Below are 21,426 nucleotides of genomic sequence, written 5' to 3' on the forward strand. Positions count from 1 at the left end.
AAGAAGAGGAAGGAGAGGAAGAAGAAGATGAACAAGAAGAGAAAGAACAAGATGAGAAAGAAGAAGAAGAAGAAGAGAAAGAAGAAGAAGAAGATGAGAAAGAAGAAGAAGAGAAAGAAGAAGAAGAGAAAGAAGAGAAAGAAGAGAAAAGAGAAAAGAAGAGGAAGAAGAGAAAGAAGAAGAAGAAGAAGAAGAAGAAGAAGAGAAAGAGGAGGAAGAAGAAGAAGAGAAAGAAGAAGAGGAAGAAGAAAGGAAAGAAAGGAGAAGGAGAAGGAGAAGAAGAAGAGGAGAAAGAAGTAGAAGAAGAGAAAGAAGAAGAGGAAGAAGAGAAAGAAGAAGAAGAGAAAGAAGGAGAAGAAAGAAAGAAGAGAAAGAAGAAGAGAAGAGGAAGAAGAAGAAGAGAAAGAAGAAGAATTCCAGTCCGCTATTATATTTGACATGAAAAAGTATTGCGGTTGCAACAATGTATCTATTTGTATCCAAAAAACAAACAAACCCCATCTATATTCGAAATGGATACAAATAGATACAATGTTGCAACCGCAATACTTTTTCATGTCAAATATAATAGCGGGGCTCTCTGCAGGGACAGAAGTAATTAAATGCCGGCTGTAGACGGGAAGAAAATTGGCTGATTTTTTTTACTGTTGGTGGTAACGTCGGCCTATTGAACGACCGATTTTTCGTTTTTTTTGTTAAAAAAACCATCCGGTTTTCTCTCCGTCTATGGCCTGCATTAGTATTGGAATAATAAGGAAAAGCACCGATCATATGCTCCTCTACAATTAGGCCCTCTACAAGTGATGTTCATTAGAGGGCCATTTCCTGATGGATTGAGAGCTAGCTGAAGTCAGTGTTTAAACTTCTGTTACCCTAGGTTCACACCTAAGCGTTTTCTGCAGCGGTTTGCATTTTTCAGAAACGCAGTACAGTCCATTTAACATGATTTCCTATGGGACATGTTCTCATCTGCGTGTTTTCACCCGGTGAGTTTTTTTGAAAGGGTCAGGGACTTTTTTGAACGCAAAAAAGTAGAGTTTTTGGTTCTATAGACTTAAATGGAAAAGCATGTATTGTGTTTTTGCTGCATTTTTTCCGCATTTTTGATTTGTTTTAAATCCGCCTAGCAACAAGAACATAAAAAAAAACTGAAAAAAAGAAAAAAGCAAAACACATCAAAAACGCAGGTGCAAAATGCAATGCAGAAACAGCTCAAACGCAACCTGCATAGGTGTGAACCAGGGGCGGACTGACCATTTGGAAACTCTTGCACTGCCCGAGGGCCGGGGGTCAGTAGGGGGCACCATGAGATGCCCCTGGTACCTTTTTCATAGGCTTTTTTGAGTTTGGGCAAAGACACAGGGGCCCCATGATCCCCTATTGCCCGGGGCCCCCATGAGTTGTCAGTCCACCCCTGGTGTGAACCTAGCCTTTTTGTGGTTTACAACAACAATGTGTGGTTCTGTTTGGTGTCATAACTGCAGTCTCACTAAGCACAGTATAACACAGAATCTACAGTATATTCCAGTGTACTGCACATCTAGTGACTGCAAATCTGTATACAAACCTCTCCCGGATCTCCCTTTTCTCCCTGAAACAGAAACATATAAAAGTTGATGATCAGTATAATAAGTGTGTCAATATACATTTTTTAGGTATACTTGAATTGTTTGGTAACACAAATTGCTAATCAGCCAATCACATGGCAGCAACTCAATGCATTTAGGCGTCTAAACGTGTGAAGATGACTTGCTGAAGTACAACTGAGCATCAGAATGGGGAAGAAAGTGGATTTAGGTGACTTTGAACATGGCACGGTTGTTGGTATCAGATGGGCTGGTCTGACTATTTCAAAACCTGCTGATCTGCTGGGATTTTCTTGCACAACCATCTCTAGGGTTTACAGAGAATGGTCCAAAAAAGAGAAAATATCCAGTGAGCTGCAGTTGTGTGGACAAAAATGCCTTGTTGATGTCAGAGGAGAATGGGCATACTAGTTTGAGATGACCAAAAGGCAACAGTAACTCATTTCAATATGGACCAAAATCTCTGAAGAATGTTTCCAACACCTTGTTGAATCTATGTCACGAAGAATGAAGGCAATTCTAAGAGCAAAAAGGGGTCCAACCCGGTACTGGCAAGGTATACTAATAAAGAGGCTAGTGAGTGTAGTTGCTGCCATGTATATTTGGCAACCTCAAATTCGTGCAACAGGAGGCATAAGGGATCTGATTAATTTATTCCTGATTCTGACATGGGATACTACACAGTTATGTATATGTATGCAGGTATATACAAATACTTTTATATTCAGTTTATTTCATAAGGATTGTGCATTGAAAAAACAAAACAATGAGGCAAAATGGGTGGCAGCACAGTGGCTCAATGGTTAGCACTTCCACCTGGCAGTACTTGCATCATTGGTTCAAATCCCAACCATGGCACCTCCTGCCTGGAGTTTGTATGTTCTTCCTGTGCCTGCATGGGTTTCCTCCCACACTCCAAAGACATGCTGGTAGGTGAATTGGATCCTGTCTAAATTGTCCCTAGTATGTGTATGTATGAATGTGAGTTAGGGACCTTAGATTGTATACCTCTTGAGGGTTAGGGATTGATGTGAATGCACAATATATATGGAAAGTGCTGTGTAAATTGATGGTGGTATATAAGTACCTGAAATAAATAAATGTCTAAGGTATCTATCACATGGTTGGACCTTCTGTCCATATGGCCCCTTTCACATGAGTGGCCTGGTCGAGTCTGCCTGTCCATTTTTTAGGTGGGCCCTCCATTTTCCTCTACGGGCAGTTGGATGGAAACTGACTTGTGCCTGATCTGGATCCATTCCCCTCCATCCGTCCAGATCAGATCGGCGGCCAGTCCGACTGCCCATACAGCAGACCTGTCATCCGGCTTCTCCGCTCAGCTCAGCATGGGATCAGTGGACAGATCCCCTGCTGTGCAAAAGCATATCTGACCTGTGTGAAAGGGGCCTTTTCCATCCATCCGTTAACGGCTGAAAACCAGACAGCAATATATTTCTATGGACTAACGAATGTGAATTGATGATCATCTATTTACATCTGTGTCTGTTCTTTGAACCGGACAAGGGTATGTCCAGATCCTCTGAAACGGAACAGATGTAAACAAATGCCATCTATTTATATCTGTTTTGTTCATTTATTTATTTCAGGTACTTATATAGTGCTGTCAATTTACACAGTGCTTTACACATATATATTGTACATTCACATCAGTCCCTAACCCTCAAGGGGTGTACAATCTAAGGTCCCTAACTCACATTCATACATACACATACTAGGGACAATTTAGACAGGAGCCAATTAACCTACCAGCATGTCTTTGGAGTGTGGGAGGAAACTGGAGTACCCAGAGGAAACCCATGCAGGCACAGAAGAACATGCAAACTCCAGGCAGGTGGTGCTGTGGCTGGGATTCAAACCAATGACCCTAGTACTGCCAGGTGAAAGTGCTAACCATTCAGCCACTGTGCTGCCCATTCATGTCTGTTTTTAGTGCTCATGCACACTGGGCATTTTAAAAACGCTGGTAGTGTTGGCTCTATAAAGTCATGTTAAATACGCAAGTTTTTCCGCATTATTTAGCGTTTTTGCATTAGCGTTTAGCTGCGTTTGGCTGTATTTTTCCGTGTTTGCATTTTTTAGTATTTTTTTTTACAAAAAAAAAAAAAAAAAATCTTTGCTAAAAAAACACCGAAAAATGCTCGTTTGTCACATTTTATCTAATTGTACTGCGTGTTTCCACGTTTTTCAGCGTTAGAGCATTTTTACAGCTAAAAAAGGACTCTAGAAGCACACTAGTTCTGGGTTTTTTTCAAGCCAAAAAATGTCCCTGCCAAAAAACACTGATTAAAGCCTATGTGTGCCTGGACACCTAGGATAACATGCTGGGGAGTTTACTGGCTGTAGAAAAAACCACCGAAAGCCAAAAACAGCCACTGTAAAAACATCCCGTGTGCATGAGGATTAGGATTAAGAAACATTTTTTGTTTATACTTTTGTCACCTCTGATTGGCTTCTGCAACAACTAAGAAAAACAGATGTAGACTGATGTAGATCAGTGGCAGCACAGTGGCGTAATAGTTAGCATCTCTGCCTGGCAGTACTAGGGTTGTTGGTTTGAATCCCAACCATGGCACCACCTGCCTGGAGTTTGCAAGTTTTCCCTGTGCCTGCATGGGCTTCCTCTGGGCACTCTGGTTTCTTACCACACTCCAAAGACCTGCTGGTAGAAAAACTGGCCCTAGTATGAATGTAAGTTAGGGAACTTAGACTGTAAGCTCCTTGAAGGTTAGGGACTGATGTGAAAATACAATATATATGTAAAGCACTGTGTAAATTGACAGTGTACATAAGTACCTGAAATAAAATAAAATGTAGATTGTAAGCTCTAACAAGCAGGGCCCTCTGAATCCTCATGTATTAATTTGTATTGTACTGTCTGCCCTTATGTTGTAAAGCGCTGCGTAAACTGTTGGCGCTATATAAATCCTGTATAATAATAATATAAACTGAACTAAAGTGCAAATAGATATAAACTGAACAGATGATGCCTGTGTGAAGGGGGCACAAAGGTGTGTGTACAAACAGGGGCGGACTGACAACCCATGGGGCCCCTGGGCAATAGGGGATCATGGGGCCCCTGTGTCCTTGCCCAAACTCAAAAAAGCCTATGAAAAAGGTACCAGGGGCATCTCATGGGGCCCCCTACTGACCTCGGGCAGTGGCCGAGTTTCCAAATGGTCAGTCCCCCCCGTGTACAAAACGCTTGTCCATTACTGGGCTCACATGCTGATGACACTGTGATAGACAGTTATATATTGTAACCCAGTCACAGGTAGTGATAAGGGAGGCTGCAACAAGACATTGACATCTAGTGAGAGAATTAAACAAACTTTGGCTCATTCACACGGGCAGCTGGGGGGGGTTCAGAGGCGGACTGACCATTTGGAAACTCGGGCACTGCCCGAGGGCCCGGGGTCAGTAGGGAGCCCCATGAGATGCCCCTGGTACCTTTTTCATAAGCTTTTTGGAGTTTGGGCAAGGACACAGGGGCCCCATGATCTCCTATTGCCCGGGGGCCCCATGAGTTGTCAGTCCGCCCCGGGGGGAGGGGGGAGGATAAAAACCTAAATGGGTCCTGTTCTGCTGTGGTCTCACCTACTGAATACAACACGTCATTTAATTTTTTCTGTGGCTACAAAGTAAATGGTGCTGTGCTGCAACTGCCGTACAACCAAGTGCCATACAGTGCTGTGGATCGACATTTTGAGGGCTAAAGTAGGCTGCAAAGAATCATCATATTGCCTCCTCACCATCTATCAAACTGCCCCCTAAAAAGTGATACACTATGGATCCTTCCTGTATGCTCTACCCCTGTGCCCCCCCACCTCATCTCCTGCAGCAGCACTGCAAAAAAAAATGTAAAAAGTAAATAAAAATAAAAACCTACTGACACAAATGGCGGAACTACCAGGGTCTCAATGGTCGCTCTTGCGACCAGGCCCTGGCGTTCCGCCACTGGGCTTTGAGGAAAGGATCCCTGGGCTTGGGGCTGCTCAGTCCCAAATGCCCGGCCTATTTTTTGTACCAGTCCATGCTTGCTTGTGACGTTTACTAATCTTGAGTGCCGGTGTCAGCAAAGCCTGTCCCGGCTCATTGCACACACATGGAAAAAAGAAAGATAAGACTCCGCACTTCTGAGCAAGCAGCCCAAACATAGAAGGTGAAAGCAGCTTCAGCCTCTATGACAACCGTACAAGGTAGCCTGGGAGGAGCCAGGCTGAAGCTGCTTTCACCTTCTACACGGGTTGCTTGCTCAGAAGGGCGGTCTCTTATCTTTCATCTTATACGTATTGGATTCCTGATCAGGCCCAGACTGGGACAAAAAATAGGCCAGGGCATTTTGGACTGAGCAGCGCCAAGCCCGGGGACCCTTTCCTTGGAGCCCCGTGGCGGAACGCCAGGGTCGGTCTCAAGAGCGACCTTTGCGACCCTGGTAGTTCCGCCACTAGTGTCAGTAGGTTTCTATTTTTATTTCATTTTTTACAATTTTATATTTTATTATTTTTTTTACATTAAGAAAGAAAGGAGAGAAACAGGAGACAAAAAGAGAGAAAGAGAGAGAGAAAAAAAGAAGAAGGGGGAGAGAAGACACAAGGCTACTGGAGAGTATGGACGGGGGGGGGGGGGGGGGGGACACAGGAGGAGAGGGTGGGAGAAGGAGGGGCAGAACCAGCTTTCTCTCTCCTCTCCAGTCTAACGTGGGGGGAGAACTGTCAGAACTGGGGACAGAATATGCTGACAGATCCCCCGCAGTGCTGTTGCAGGAGATGAGGGGGAAGGGGGCAGCCATGGAGGGAGCATACAGGAGCCCAGGGCTACAGGAAATGGATAGGAGGGGCAGCTGGGAGTTACACAGAGGAGCCAAGAAATGCATGGTCGGCTCCTTTATGTGCCGCCCGGCCGTCCCTCCTATCTAGGTGGCCCCGTGTACCCAATGGCCAGTCCGGGCCTGTTCCTGATACTATATTGACACAAATTGGCAGCTAAAACCACAATTTAAAATTCTAAAATATCTAAGACGTAACAAAATGAGTTTTTACCTTTGGTCCTGCAGGGCCAGGGACCTCTACATGTTTTGCAGGAGATGCAGGAGTAACATCCCCCTGTAAAGACATTGAGAACAAATCATGTTTAATTATATAGAGCAAATCAGAGATCACAGTCATTTATAGCAAAGCATACTTGAAGTGAATATGTGATCACAGAATTTCCTTGACATGACAGTGTTCGATGCACTAAGTCCACCTCACCTCACTTTTAGTAAATCAGGCGCAAAGGTGGAAATAGCGTTTCTTGATGCTTATCTGTTAATGCCTGATGCATAAGCTGTACATGCAGATGGATCAGCAATGCTGTCATTACAAGTTCAGTACCAGTGAAAAGGTGTTACAGTTGCAAGAAAAAGTATGTGAACCCCTTGTGAAGAGGAGTGGTCCAAAAGTACTGCAGATCGTTGTGCAGGTCTGATCTGCAACTACAGGAAACGTTTGGTTGAGGTTATTGCTGCCAAAGGAGGGTCAACCAGTTATTAAGTCCAAAGGTTCACATACTTTTTCCTCCCTGCACTGTGAATGTTTACATATTATGTGCAATTAAACCATGGCAACATCTAATGTTTGTGTAGTATTATGTTCAGCAGACTGTGTTCTTCTATTGTTGTGACTTAGATGACGTTCAGAGCACATTTTATGCCCAATTCATGCAAAACTCCATGTAATCCCAAGGGGTTCACATACTTTTTCTTGCAACTGTATAACACATGTACAAACCAATGTTTTGTATCATGTTTTAAATTATTTATCTAAAAGTTTTTTAACAAATAAATGCATATTACAGTGTGTATCCATGATTGCTTCGAAAGCATGCTGGGCTTTTTTAAAAGAAAGTCCAGCACTGCCTTTATGCTATCTATCAGACTGAATTAAGTATTAAGATGATTGGTGTGTGTACTTCCTCTGGCCCATTCAATTCTGACTAGAAAAGACAGACAGTCAGTATAAAGTGTTTTTTTACTGAACTGAGTAGTACTCACTTTGCAGCATGTGACATCTGTCTGCCCTGGTAGTCCTGGTGGTCCTGGATGACCTTGTTCTCCCTTTTCACCAGATAGTCCTCTGATTCCCGGAAGACCAAGTTCCCCTGTGTCCCCTTTTTCTCCCTGTGTAATACATGTAAATATATTATGAGTACTAAAGTAAACATTTCTCAAAACCTTGGAATATATGTTTTCTCAGTATAAGTCTTGACAATGAGTTATTAGGTGGGCTGTGGTTTTTGAGTAAAGAGGAAAATGCTTTTTGTAAACAAAAAGTCCCAAACCTGCATGGCCTTCACTAAAACAGCAATATATAGTAAAACATTCCATTAAAACGAAAAGCTGTAACTACTCCAACAACATGCAAGGGACAAGTCCACCGAAAAACTATATTTTAGTCTTGGGTAGTCACTTGTAGGTTGATTTACTCTATAGTTTCATATAGCTCTCAAGATCTGATGACCAATTTTATCTGCCACTGTTTCCATCTTCATCTGTTTGTTATGACCTTAACACTTTGCCTATACAACTTAATAAAGTTTTACATTTCTGGTTGCATAAATTATGACTCAAAAGCACAAACCATTATCTGCTTCACATTCATTGCAAACTTGTTAGATATATTAAAAATAAAAGGAATCATTAGACCATACCTTTAGACCAGGTAGTCCTGGCATTCCAGGAGATCCTTCTTCTCCCCTAGGTCCTGGCAATCCTTGAGGACCCTCTACACCTGGTATACCTTGTGGGCCTGCAATTCCAGTATTGCCTTCTGGCCCTACTAGTCCCTGGGAACCTTGAGGGCCCTGTAGTCCCAGTGGTCCCTGGGGCCCTTCTGGTCCCCTCATGCCTTCTGAACCTGGTGGGCCTTCAAAACCTCGTGGTCCTGGTGGACCTGGAAATCCTCTTGGACCTGGTATTCCCTCAGGTCCCTGGTCTCCAGTAGGTCCTTGAAATCCTGGAGGCCCTGGATGACCTGGGGCACCTGGAAGCCCTGGAGGGCCAGGTGGACCTTGTGAGCCTTCAGGTCCTTGTGCTCCTGGATATCCATTGGAACCTGGAGGTCCAGGTGGTCCCTCAGGTCCTGGAGGGCCAGTAAGTATCTGAACCTGAATAAAAGGAACAACAAAATAAAATATCATAATTTAATAATTTGTGACTGGAAATACCTTTTAGAATGTACTTTTGCTGTATTACAAATCTGTCACTCCTTACGATAGCCCCAGTGAAGAAGCCTGATTAGAACAGCATCTAGTTCATGTCCCAGTACATACATTTTTTGGATTTAGAAGTTTTTATTTTGAAATATCCTATTCTTATTAAAACTGGTAACAAAAAAAGATTGACGATGGCAGCACAGTATCGCAGTTCTCTGTAATATAGTCTTTCAGTCCTGGAGTATTTTATTATTAGTTCAAACCTATTTTCATCAATTTGCTCCACAACAGTGCACATCACTGGCGCATGTGATCCTCAGCGTCCAGCTGTTTATCTAAATACACCACTGAGTCATTTTATTCCACTATTAAAGCAGGCCTAGCTATGTCTGCTAAAATAAAGTCATTTGAAAAGGACACAGAGGTACTTTTGCTCCTTCATTGCTTGTGCCACTATTATTGGAACACTTCAGAATATGGCCATTTCAGGATGAATACTGGGGAAACACTAAATAATAAATACTAAAAAATAAATACTGGTAACTTATACAGAGTCAAAGTCTACATAATTCAAAAATCATTATGCATATAAGTAGGGTCGGACTGACAATTCATGGGGCCCCCGGGCAATAGGGGATCATGGGGCCCCTGTGTCCTTGCCCAAACTCAAAAAAAGCCTATGAAAAAGGTACCAAGGGCATCTCATGGGGCATTTATACCAGGAGAGGAGGTGGAGTTAGAAATGCATCAAGCCTTTGTAGCAGAAGGCTCAAATCTATCTACTGAAGATGAGGATATTAAGATTAAGTTTCGGGAACATAAAAAGCTAGTTATTAAACGTCTTAATCGGAAATGGGATGTATGTTTCCTGGAAGCTTACATTAGACAGAGTATTATCCCACGTGGTTTGAGAAGTAAGGTAGTTCCAGCTGAACATTTACATAATGAAAGGTTTTTGGAGAAATGGAAAGTGCTGTGCATAGAACATGGGATCAATGGTATGAATGGTATGAAACTTATTGTCGAGGAGGAAAAATTACAACTTGAAGAATTGGATCAGGCTATTAGTAAAAGTGCATCTGGATTAGATCCCTTTAAAAATCAGGAGAATTTTGAAAAATATAATGAGCAATTGAAAAAGGAAGTTGAAAAAGTACAAAAAAATCTTAGAACCACTAAACAAACTAAATTTAGACGTGATCTAAAAGACTGGGAAACAGGTGAGATATTTGATCTCACTATAAAAAGAAGTAGAAGTCGATCTAAACGAAGAGTATTTCGTTCACACTGTAGATCAATGGGAGAAACCATGTCCAGTGAAAGTGATTCTGAAAATCTTGGAAAATCTGTTTCTTTTTTAGACCAACAAAATGGAGAACCTCCTCGTATCAATCAATTACAGACGGGAAGAGGATCCAAAAAGAAAGTAGAGGAATCCTTAAAAAACAAACATCAGGAGGACAAGGGCAGAACAAGAAGTCAGAGGAGGTAGTAGAAGAAAATATCCATGATAAAAAGGTAATCAATTTGGCTAATTTTCCACTCAAAAAGGAACATATTTCTTTATTGAATAAAGGTATGTCCTTTTCACCAGTGACCCCCATGGACGAGTTTGAGGTATTTAAAGATGTTAACTTATTTCTAAGAAAAGTTTTCTTGAGAATGATACATGGCAATCCCACTATGTTGGAGGATATGGCCTCTGACCCGTCCATGGAGGACCGCAAGATGCTAGATATGTTGATATCTCTCATAGAGGAGAATGAGGATGGTGATGAGAGCGAAATAGATCTTGATTATCGCAGTAATATAATTAGAAAGGTTGATCTAAATATTAGATCGACGAAAATGCCGAAAATTCGTTCAAATATGAGGATCTCGACATTTCTAGATTTTGTTGCTGATGATCTTAAAAACCTTGAGTGGAAAATGCCAATTGGTGATAATCTTACCAAAAAAGAAAGAAAAGCTCTTAAAGAACTAAAAGAGACCAAGGATATTGTTATTAAGAGAAGTGACAAAGGGGGTAATGTAGTGATTTTGAATGAACAAAACTATGTCAGGGAGGTGAAGCGCTTATTGAGTGACTCATCCACATATAGGAAAGTGACTACGAATCTTTTTCATATGGTGGCAAAAAAACTAAATTCCATCTTAACACTAGGAAAAGAAGTGGGTCTGTTAACTAGAAAAGAATATGAATATCTGAGAACTGAAGAATTTAATCACCCTACTTTTTACATTATCCCTAAAATACATAAAAATCAAGAAAACCCTCCAGGTAGACCTATTGTCTCAGCCATCAATGGTCCCCTAGATAAAACAGGGAAATATATAGACTTGTTTCTTAAAGACATGGTCCCTAATCTTCCCTCCTATGTAAGGGATACTAAAGATGTGTTGGCTAAGATTGAGAACATGATTATCAATGATAATTCCATTCTAGTGGGAATAGATGTGGAATCACTTTACACTTCTATCCCACATGAATGTGGTGTGAGATCAGTCTCCTATTTTCTTGACAAAACATATCCTACTTTGGGAGGACAGAATGAATTTATCAGTGAGCTATTGGATTTTGCATTAAAACATAATTTTTTTCAATTTAATAATACCTTTTATCAACAGACTAGAGGCACGAGTATGGGAGCACCGTGGGCTCCGGCCTACGCATGTCTCCACTTAGGGTTTTGGGAGGAGCAGGTTGTCTTCAGATCACCAAGATTTCTTGCAAATGTCCAGATCTGGTTAAGATATATAGATGATGTGTTCCTTGTATGGCGAGGAACATCTGAGGAATTAAAACTGTTTTTGGGAGAGTTAAATCAGAACTCCTTCAACATTGGACTTACGTATATATTTGATGAAAGATGTATTTCTTTTCTGGATCTGGAGATTAGACTTGAGAATGGAAGACTCCTTACAAAGACATATAGGAAACCCACTGCTGCCAACACCCTATTAGAGGCAAGAAGCTATCATCCGCGTTCACTGATTTCAGGGATTCCAGTGGGACAGTTTTTGAGATGTCGGAGAAATTGTTCAAACATCAATGACTTTAGGATGGAGGCTCAGGACCTCTATAGAAGATTTAGGGAAAGGGGATATTCCCACTCCCAAATTAGAAATGCTCGGAGACGGGCATATCAAACTGACCGCGAGGATTTATTATCTCCCAAAAAGGATGTGAAGGCCAAATTAAGTGATCAACCTGTTAGAATGATAACCCAATTTGGAGCCCAATGGCAAGATGTAAAATTGATATTAGAAAAACATTGGAAGATTTTAACTCAATGCCCCAGGTTGAGTAAGATTGTAGGTGAACGCCCCCAGATGGTAGCAAGAAGAGCACCAAATCTTGGTGACCTCCTTATTCATTCAGACTATCAACCATTAAAACAAACAACATGGTTAAAATCACGTACCAAGGGGATGTTTAAATGTGGAAAATGTCAAATTTGTAAATACGTGGACCGTACGGATTCCTTTCATGACTCAGGAAATAACACTCATTATAAAATTCAGAGTCTCATAAATTGTTCTACAGTGAGAGTATTATACATCTTAACCTGTCCCTGTAAAAAGATGTATGTTGGTAAGACCAAAAGACAACTTAAAGTACGAATAGGTGAACATCTTAGAGATATTAGATCAAATGACCCTGATAGTAATCTTGCCCAACATTACGCTAAATATCATGGAGGTAAACTGGACGGTACAAAAGTAAAAGGTTTCTATGCACTGCACTTTCCACAAAGGAGAGGTGATTTTGACAGAGAACTGCTTAAAAAGGAGAAATACTGGATATATAAACTTGATACCTTGTACCCTAAGGGGTTAAATGTGGAATGTGATCTCCAAGTATTTCTGGAAAAATAGTTTTATATAGCTATGTACCTTTTTTATTGCCATATGGTGGCTAATTTATGGCATTTTTTTGTTTTCACAAAATAGCTGGACTTTATGTCAGATAATCCCCCAAAAAAAGCCTGTGTGTATTTGGAAATAATAACAACAATATAGATGATCTTATGCTATGAGTTTAAATATAGCTCTAAAAAAATGTAAAAGGATTGATTGTTGAGTTAATTTTTCCTCTGTACCTCCTTTCTTTAATAATAACCACACCATAGGATGGATATTTGAAAATTGGGGTATTTTCGTTGAAATAACCCTTAATGAGAATTCTCAGGCTACATTGCCATCTTGTGGTGTATCATGGTAATTTACATTGTCTTCTAAAAAACTTGACTCAGTAAATAGACTTGTTGATTCTCTGATTAATATCGCCATCTTCTGGTTAGAATGTGATAAATGCTTCAATTGACTAGTATATTTAATTCATGATCCTTTGATCAATATATGCATTGTTAAAATTGCTAAGCCTCTCCCCTCTCTGATGTCTCCAGCTGTCTGTCTTTTTAATTATATTCATTAATGGCCAGCAGCTGTGCTAAGTATTTAGCCCCCTTTCTTTCTTCCATTAGGAATAACTGCAGGCTGGTTTTTTGCATAAATGGGTGGGTCTTTACCCACTATAAATAGGAAATTGAAATGCAGTTGTTTCATTGGTCCTGACGAAGCTGAGTGAGATACGCCCATCGGCGAAACGCGTTGACGTCATACGTCAGATACGTCACTTCCGGTCATGCGCACTAGGTGGAACGCACGCTGACCCATAAGGAGGAAGCCATCTTCACATGCCATGAGGCAAGCTTAAGCAGCACAAGCGCCAAGAAGGGGCTGGAACCCGCGGTATATCGGCGGATGTCAGCGGTGGTTCCTTGGCCTCTTTGGCCCTGTATGGCAGTATCTATGAAGGACTTCTCTTTCATTCCTATTATCCACAGCACAGGTGGTGAGTGGACTGTTACAGGACATTAGATATATGGTCCTCTGTGATCTATATGACCTATATATCCTATATAGAGTGTAAGCTCTGTCAGTGACTTCCCACATATTGTTTGTTTCACTACAGGATGGGGACATCATGGTGCTTTGTATAGGAAACAAGATATACCATATATATTTCAACAGGCAGAAGATCTATTGGGATGTGTCTTGTTGTTCCTACGAAAAGTGGTGTGTAGTCCACATATAGTGGTGAAGAAACCATTTTAAGCAGAGTGCTGCTTTGTGCATCTTTTCTTCCATCCTGGGAATCAATGGGGCATATTCTCATTCAAGAGCTCTAGGAAACAGCTGTTTATATTACAGATGAATGGGCCCCAACCACTTGTGCCGGCACAGGAATGTATTGCATTATATTTTTGACATTATGTCTTCCTTCATACAGGCCTGAGGCTTGATGTTCTCTTTTTGACGCATATTGTGCTTGCTGCATTGCATACATGTGATATTCTTATCCATAGTATAATTTTTGGATTCCCTTATTGGGATTTACCATCATGGTAATAGCTTAATCTATTATATCTTACATTACGGTATGCCTATGGTATAATTTTTGGATACACCTCCTTTGGGAAGTGTTTACCTATGTGTCTGTGCTACAGGGACATTAGACTCTTGTAGTCAATTTTTCTGCTGCACATGCATTCAGACCGGTTTTGGTGTCATTTTATATGGTTTTAGGTCTGTGTGTATTGTCTCATACTGTGGTGATGGTAAACCAGGGCGATTGCCCATATGTCATATTTATATATGTGTAATAAAGCATAATTTTTGGAAATTTTTCTGAGTGTCACGTTCTGTTCACTATGTAGCCGCTTTTCTGTGAATCTCTTTTCACAAATCCCTTTTTATATCCCCCTACTGACCCCGGGCCCTTGGACAGTGCCCGAGTTTCCAAATGGTCAATCCGCCCCTGCTTATAAATTATAGTTATGGACCTCCTCCAGGCAACATGACTGGCTATAGGTCGGCTGGGCTTTGAAGGACACTTTGCAAGACTCTTCATATCAATGGAAATGGAAAAACTGGAGAGGGAATATGTACATGCAGGGGCGGACTGACCATTTGGAAACTCGGGCACTGCCCGAGGGCCCGGAGTCAGTAGGGGGCCCCATGAGATGCCCCTGGTACCTTTTTCATAGGCTTTTTTGAGTTTGGGCAAAGACACAGGGCCCCATGATCCCCTATTGCCCGGGGGCCCCATGAGTTGTCAGTCCGCCCTTGTGTACATGTCATGATCACCTTAACTTCCTCCACTTTAAACAACTGAGTGAATATCTAATAGTATTTACTTTTAATATCAGTATTGAAATATTTTACATCATTACCTTATTTTCTTTGTCCAAGCCATTAATCGTTGTTGTGATTCCAGGAGGCCCTGGAATTCCTTGTGGACCAGGTGGCCCTTGTGGACCTGGTGAGCCAGGCAGACCCACAGGTCCTCTCTCGCCAATGCGTCCTGGGCTACCTGGAAGTCCTGGAAGACCATCATTTCCTCTTTCCCCCTAGTAAACAAATAGGCATAAATAATTTAGTAGCAGTAATAACACACATAGTGAGGTACAGTGGACCTTATGATGTCTCTAACTGGGAGTTCAAAGCAGTCCTGGTATACAAAGCTAGCAGGCCTACATTAATTACCAAACTTTATAGAGTCAATTTTTTAAAGAATTAATAGAACGAAAAGTTGAAGGGTAAGTGCAGCAACCAATGCTTTTGTGAAAAACCCTGTGCTTTAGAAACAAGGCTGAGCAGTGCATAGCAGCAGTTTGTACACAATTAGGCACTTAAGGTACCAATAGACATGAGATGGCCAGGTTGGGCAATGTTCATATAAGCCACTAAGCCTCTTAATTTAATAATAAAAAAAAAAGAATGTGATTTCTGCCTCCTGGTCCACCACCTCTCTCCTCCAAGTAAAATACATGGAAGTTTGAAGTACTCTGTAGTAACCTGTTAAGAACAACTAGATTGTTCCTCCATGACTGACCACCCTGTGAGGTCTACAAGCAGATTTATTTTTCACTTTTTTTCTGCAACTGCTAACAAATTGTCATTAAGGATCTGACCAGCAGATTCTTTGATATCGCAGGTTCCTTGTAATCTGATTGGCTCAACTTTGATACAGTCCAGAAGACGATTCTTCAAGTTGAATATGCATGGAAAGGCTGTCCATTGCAACCACTGAGTTATACAATACCTATTATTTTTTAAATGCAAAAGTGATTCAGAACTGGTTGCTCTGTGGAACCTATACACGATTTCCTTTCAGAAAATAATCCCATTTGTAGATTTATGGCAAAGTAGACTTCCAACTTTATTGGCCAACACATTATGGCTCCAATTCACGAAACTGCAAAGTCCAAAATGTTGCACTTTTGGCTTTGCGCCTGATTGAGGAGAGTTTTTGCATTCTTCTGCCAATACAGTTTGTAGTAATATTGTTTCCATACAAATTGGGCCCTGTGCACATACTTGTGCTCAAATGCCAGTGCTTAAAGTAAAGTGAATGCTGTCCCTTGATGCAGCTGACCAAGACAATTAATGGGACCTATCATATTACCTGCAAAAATAAGCAAAATAATCTGTATTTCAATAACAAAAAAACAAAAAACAAATTTTTAATATGTTGTAGCTAACCAGCTCTTATATTTGGTACCTGTATTAGTTTTTTTTCAAGCGAAGAACATTTTCCGCAAATACCTGTCACTTTTGCTAGAAATGTTGTGTCCATATCACTTCATGTAAGCTTAAAGGAACGCACAAAGGACCTTATCTCTATTGTGTAAACTACTAGTCCCATCAATCCACAACATGATGGAGATAAAACAAAGACAGACATATTTGAAGTGTAGCCTGTATGACAACCATGGCTCCCCTATGGATGCAGTGAAGAAAAAAGCATAGAAATGAAGAGACAGGAAGTGTGTTGTTTGTAAGATAATCGGGTGAAAATAAAGGGAAAAGCCTGAGAAAAGAAAACTATTGGAACTGCTACAAGGACTGGTCAGTTGCAATATGTAATGGTTTTGCTTTTGGGTTTAGATATGCTTTAATATACACATAATTTGAATGCTTTTAATGCCAAATGAATCTAATAACCTGCAACCATTCTAAACCAGGGTTCCACCAGAGGTACAGTATCTAGGGGTTCCTTGAGCTGTGGCTAACTGGTCTCCCATGTGATGGCACCTGCATAGTCCCAGGCCCAACACTGCTTGACATGACTGTAAGGGGAGCATTCGTTTCACTGAACATCACTGATGTAATGCGCTTTTCCCACTGACCTCAATGAAAGTAGCATTCTTCCAAATGACCACCAATGTAAGGGGCATATTCCCAATGACCACCAATTTAAGGGGCATTCTTCCAACTGACCACCAATGTAAGGGGCATTTAATATTATTATTTATCACAAGTACTTATATAGTGCCATCAAATTATGCATTTACATATATATTGTACATTCACAACAGTCCCTGCTCTCAAGGAGCTTACAATCTAAGGTCCCTAACTCACATTCATACACTTACTATGGCCAATTTAGAGAGGAGCCAATTACCCTACCAGCATGTCTTTGGAGTGTGGGAGGAAGCTGGAGTACCCAGAGGCAACCCACGCAGGCACAGGGAGAACACAGACAGGTATTGCCGTGGTTTCCCACTGACCACCAACGTAAGGAACATTCTTCCAACTGAACACTAATGTAAGGGGCTTTTCCCCACTGACCACCAATGGATTAATCTTAGCAGGGATCCCTTAAGACCTGAAAATGATTGCAATGGTTCCTTTGAGGTAAAAAGATTGAGAAATGTTGGTCTAACCTGTGTTGGAAAATGGCCAATTAAATGCTCATTTTTATGCATTCATTTCCCGCACAGCGAAAAATAGGCGTATGATGTCATGGGAGCGCTAAAATCAAAATAAATATTAAATCTAATTTCTCTCTTTAGTAAATTGGGCTATATTGTTTTTGGAGCGATCGTATGATAATCGGAATTTCAGAGATCCGATCACACCAGTTCATGCAAAATTATCTGACAAGCACAACAATTTTTCCCATAAGATAACAGAGCAAATGATTTTCAATTAATCAGTACGTAAAAAAATCAACTGATCAACACTGTGCATGGTCAGAAATGAAAGAATACATTACAATCCAATTTATTACATCAACTCGGGAAGTTGTATTCTGTCTTACAAGAATTTTCCGAACTCTGGTAACCTATTAATTTTCTATATGAGACTAGCATGCAAAAAAAAACAAAAAACGGATGATCATTCATCCGATCATCTCATACTTGGCTTATGACATTTTATAGTATCCTTCCTATTACTGACCTTTGGTCCTGGGGGTCCTGGTAATGCAGGGCAGGTGCAGTGTGAAAGATTACTCTGGAAAAAAATTTACATATAAATGAATATATGAAATGTATGCTTATTCCTAGACCATACTTATGTTAGAAATAAACAGTTTCAGTTCTCAACCCTTCTATAAAATGTACACAATATTGCCAAAAGTATTGGGCCAGCCCTCCAAATCATGTGATTCAGGTGATCCAATCACCTCCATGACCACAGGTGTATAAAATCATCACCTAGACATGCAGACTGCTTCTACAAATATTTGTGAAAGAATGGGTCGCTCTCAGAAGCTCAGTGAATTCAAGCGTTGTACCGTGATAATAAATTCATCCGTGACACTTCCTTGCTACTAAATATTCCACAGTAAACTGTTAGTGGTATTACAACAAAGTGGAAGCAACTGGGAACAACAGCAACTCAGCCATGAAATGGTAGGCCATGTAAAATGACAGAGCGGGGTCAATGCATACTGAAACACACAGTGCGCAGAAGTCCCCAAATGTCTGCAGAGTCAATAGCTAAAGACCTTCAAACTTCGTACGGCCTTCAGATTAGCACAACAAAAGTGCGTAGAGAGCTTCATGGAATGGGTTGCATGAAGCTGCATCCAAGCCTTACATCACCAAGTGCAATGCAAAGCGTCGGATGCAGTGGTGTAAATCACGCCACCACTGGACTCTAGAGCAGTGCAGACATGTTCTCTGGAGTGACCAATCACGCTTCTGTGTCTGGCAATCCGATGGCTGTGTCAGAGTTTGGCGGTTGCCAGGAGAACGGTACTTGCCTGACTGCATTGTGCCAAGTGTAAAGTTTGGTGGAGGGGGGATTATGGTGTGGGGTTGTTTTTCAGGGGTAGGGCTTGACCCTCTAGTTCCAGTGAAGGGAACTCTTAAGGCGTCAGCATACCAAGACATTTTGGACAATTTCATGCTCCCAACTTTGTGGGAACAGATTGGGGATGGCCCCTTCCTGTTCCAACATGACTGAGCACCAGTGCACAAAGCAAGGTCCATAAAGACATGGATGAGCGAGTTTGGGGTGGAGGAACTTGACTGGCCTGCACAGAGTCCTGACCTCAACCTGATAGAACACCTTTGGGATGAATTAGAGCAGAGAATGCGAGCCAGGCCTTCTCATCCGAAATCAGTGCCTGACTTCCCAAATGTGCTTCTGGAAGAATGGTCAGACCTTCCCATAGACACCCTCCTAAACCTTGTGGATGGCCTTTCCAGAAGAGTTGAAGCTGTTATAGCTGCAAAGGGCGGGGCCAACTCAATATTGAACCCTACGGACTAAGACTGGGATGCCACTAAAGTTCATGTGCGTGTAAAGGCAGGCGGCCCAATGCTTTTGGCAATATAGTGTATGAAAGAGTTTGCTTGGTAAACATCTACTTGGTACATCTTGGTAATGGTAAGACCCATTGGGTTTAAAACATTACAATTAGGAAGCTCCTGAAGCAAAAAAATGTTCTATATGATGTATTACCTTTTCGGAACTTGTCTGAGCCTCAACTGTTCCAAGCATGCCCTCAATTATTTCAAATATTGTGGGATCTGCATGTTTTGTGCTTGGTAGAGATCCTGGAGAGAAAGCGACCACAGAGGTAAACTAATAAATCCTAAAACAAACCATAATGTATAAGCCTGAATGAATGAAGAAGAGTAAACAAAAATAATAGTTTGTGACTATAAAAAGTATTAGTAAAAGTGACACTAAACAATATCCTTATTTTCCAAAAATAATTCATAAAAATCCATTACTTAATGGCCCCATTAATTATTTTCTCCTTTTTTGCCTCCTTGTAGCGTCCTCCGTAAGCTCCTAAACCTCTCCTTTACTACCTAACTTCCATTTGTTTTGAACAAACAGTGTATGTTAACTGCGGGCATGTGCACTGCTCTATGCACACTACAAATCCCATAGTCCATTTCAGGAGTGAGCAAGAGAGGATGGCTATGTTCTTACAGACAATGGGACTATGGTGAATGAATGTAGCCACCCTCTAAGATCACAGCAACAGAAACAAAAGGGTATTTTGTAGGAGGCTGAGAGCAATAAAAGGGACTTTTTAACCACTTGACCCCTGGAAGCTTTTATTTTTTGTTATTCAGCACTGTGCTACTTTAACTAGCAATTGCTCGGTCATGCTGTACCCAAATGAAACTTATATTTTTTTTTTTCACAGAAATAGAGCTTTCTTTTGGTGACATTTAATCACCACTGGGGTTTTCATTTTTTATTATAGATAAACAAAAAAACAATATTTTCTACTTTCTGTTATATAACATATCCAAAAAAAAAAACAACACATTTCTTCATGAATGTAGGCCAAAATGTATTCTGCTATATGGCAAACAAAAAAATTAATGTATATTAAATGGCTTGTGTGAAAGTTATAGCATCTATAAACTATGGGATGTATACTGGAATTCATGCACCTATAGACGCTATACTTCTAATGGCGTTCATTAGCAACTTATAGTGTAACTGTGATAGTGTGGCGGGCAATCTGGTGCTAACAGACACTGGCTGGGAGAAAAACTAACTGACTAACTAACTGGCACAGATGTTGCTAGTGACACTAAGCCCCCGTTCACATCGGGAGCGATTTGGTATGTGATTTGCATGCCAGGCGACTTGCAAATCATATGCCAAGTCGCACCCTATTGTCTGCTATTAGAGCGGTGATATCGGTGCGGTTCTGACTTGGTCGGAGCTGCACCGATTTCTAAATTAGTGTATGCACTATGTTTGTTGTGATTTGCATAGACATCTGTGTTGCAAGGAATCGCAAGGATATCAGCAGGTCACCCGATTTGCAATCGTGTGACTTCACAGTAAGTCGCATGATTTCAAAATTGGCTTTGATGTGACCATGGTGTACTACCCTTGTATTTTAGTACTGCATAGAAAATACTTCCATATTGTCCCAGAAATTGAATGTCTTTTTCACTTCCTATTAGCTGAACTGAAAACATAAACATCTGTCTTCCAAGCTGCCTTCTATAATCTACTAATTCCCCTCCACTGTGTAAGGAAGATAATAAAGGAAAACCCATTTGTAGTTCATATCAGGAGAGCAGTCTGGGTACCAATCATGGCTCCCTCCATAGATACAGTGGAGGAAGGAACGTAGTCACTCAAAGACAGGAAATGTGTTGTTCACAAAAGAAAAAAAAAAATTTTATCTCTCAGAATTACAAAAAAAGAATAAAAACAATCGGGCAGCACAGTGGCTAAATGGTTAGCACTTCCACCTGGCAGTACTAGCGTTGTTGGTTCAAATCCCAGCCATGGCACCACCTGCCTGGAGTTTGCATGTTCTCCCTGTGCCTGTGTGGGTTTCCTC

The 21,426-nt window shown here is 41.0% G+C and overlaps 1 protein-coding gene across 1 annotated transcript in view; it reads right to left on the reverse strand.

Moving 5' to 3' along the window:
• Nucleotides 1–21,426, reverse strand: part of LOC149463893 (uncharacterized) — a 64,473-nt gene that overhangs the window by 31,191 nt on the left and 11,856 nt on the right. Inside the window, exons 4-10 of the mRNA XM_089674718.1 lie at nucleotides 19,563–19,657; nucleotides 18,051–18,104; nucleotides 15,038–15,214; nucleotides 8,295–8,750; nucleotides 7,639–7,764; nucleotides 6,647–6,709; nucleotides 1,568–1,591 (exon numbers count right to left, since the gene is read on the reverse strand). Of these exons, the coding sequence (XP_089530844.1) occupies nucleotides 1,568–1,591; nucleotides 6,647–6,709; nucleotides 7,639–7,764; nucleotides 8,295–8,750; nucleotides 15,038–15,214; nucleotides 18,051–18,104; nucleotides 19,563–19,657 (995 nt within the window). The remainder of the gene's footprint in view (nucleotides 1–1,567; nucleotides 1,592–6,646; nucleotides 6,710–7,638; nucleotides 7,765–8,294; nucleotides 8,751–15,037; nucleotides 15,215–18,050; nucleotides 18,105–19,562; nucleotides 19,658–21,426) is intronic.

Source organism: Staurois parvus, unplaced genomic scaffold (genome assembly GCF_062004578.1).
Source record: "Staurois parvus isolate SC_StPar_1 unplaced genomic scaffold, SC_StPar_1.0 ptg000151l, whole genome shotgun sequence".
In the NCBI taxonomy this organism is placed as follows: Eukaryota; Metazoa; Chordata; class Amphibia; order Anura; family Ranidae; genus Staurois; species Staurois parvus.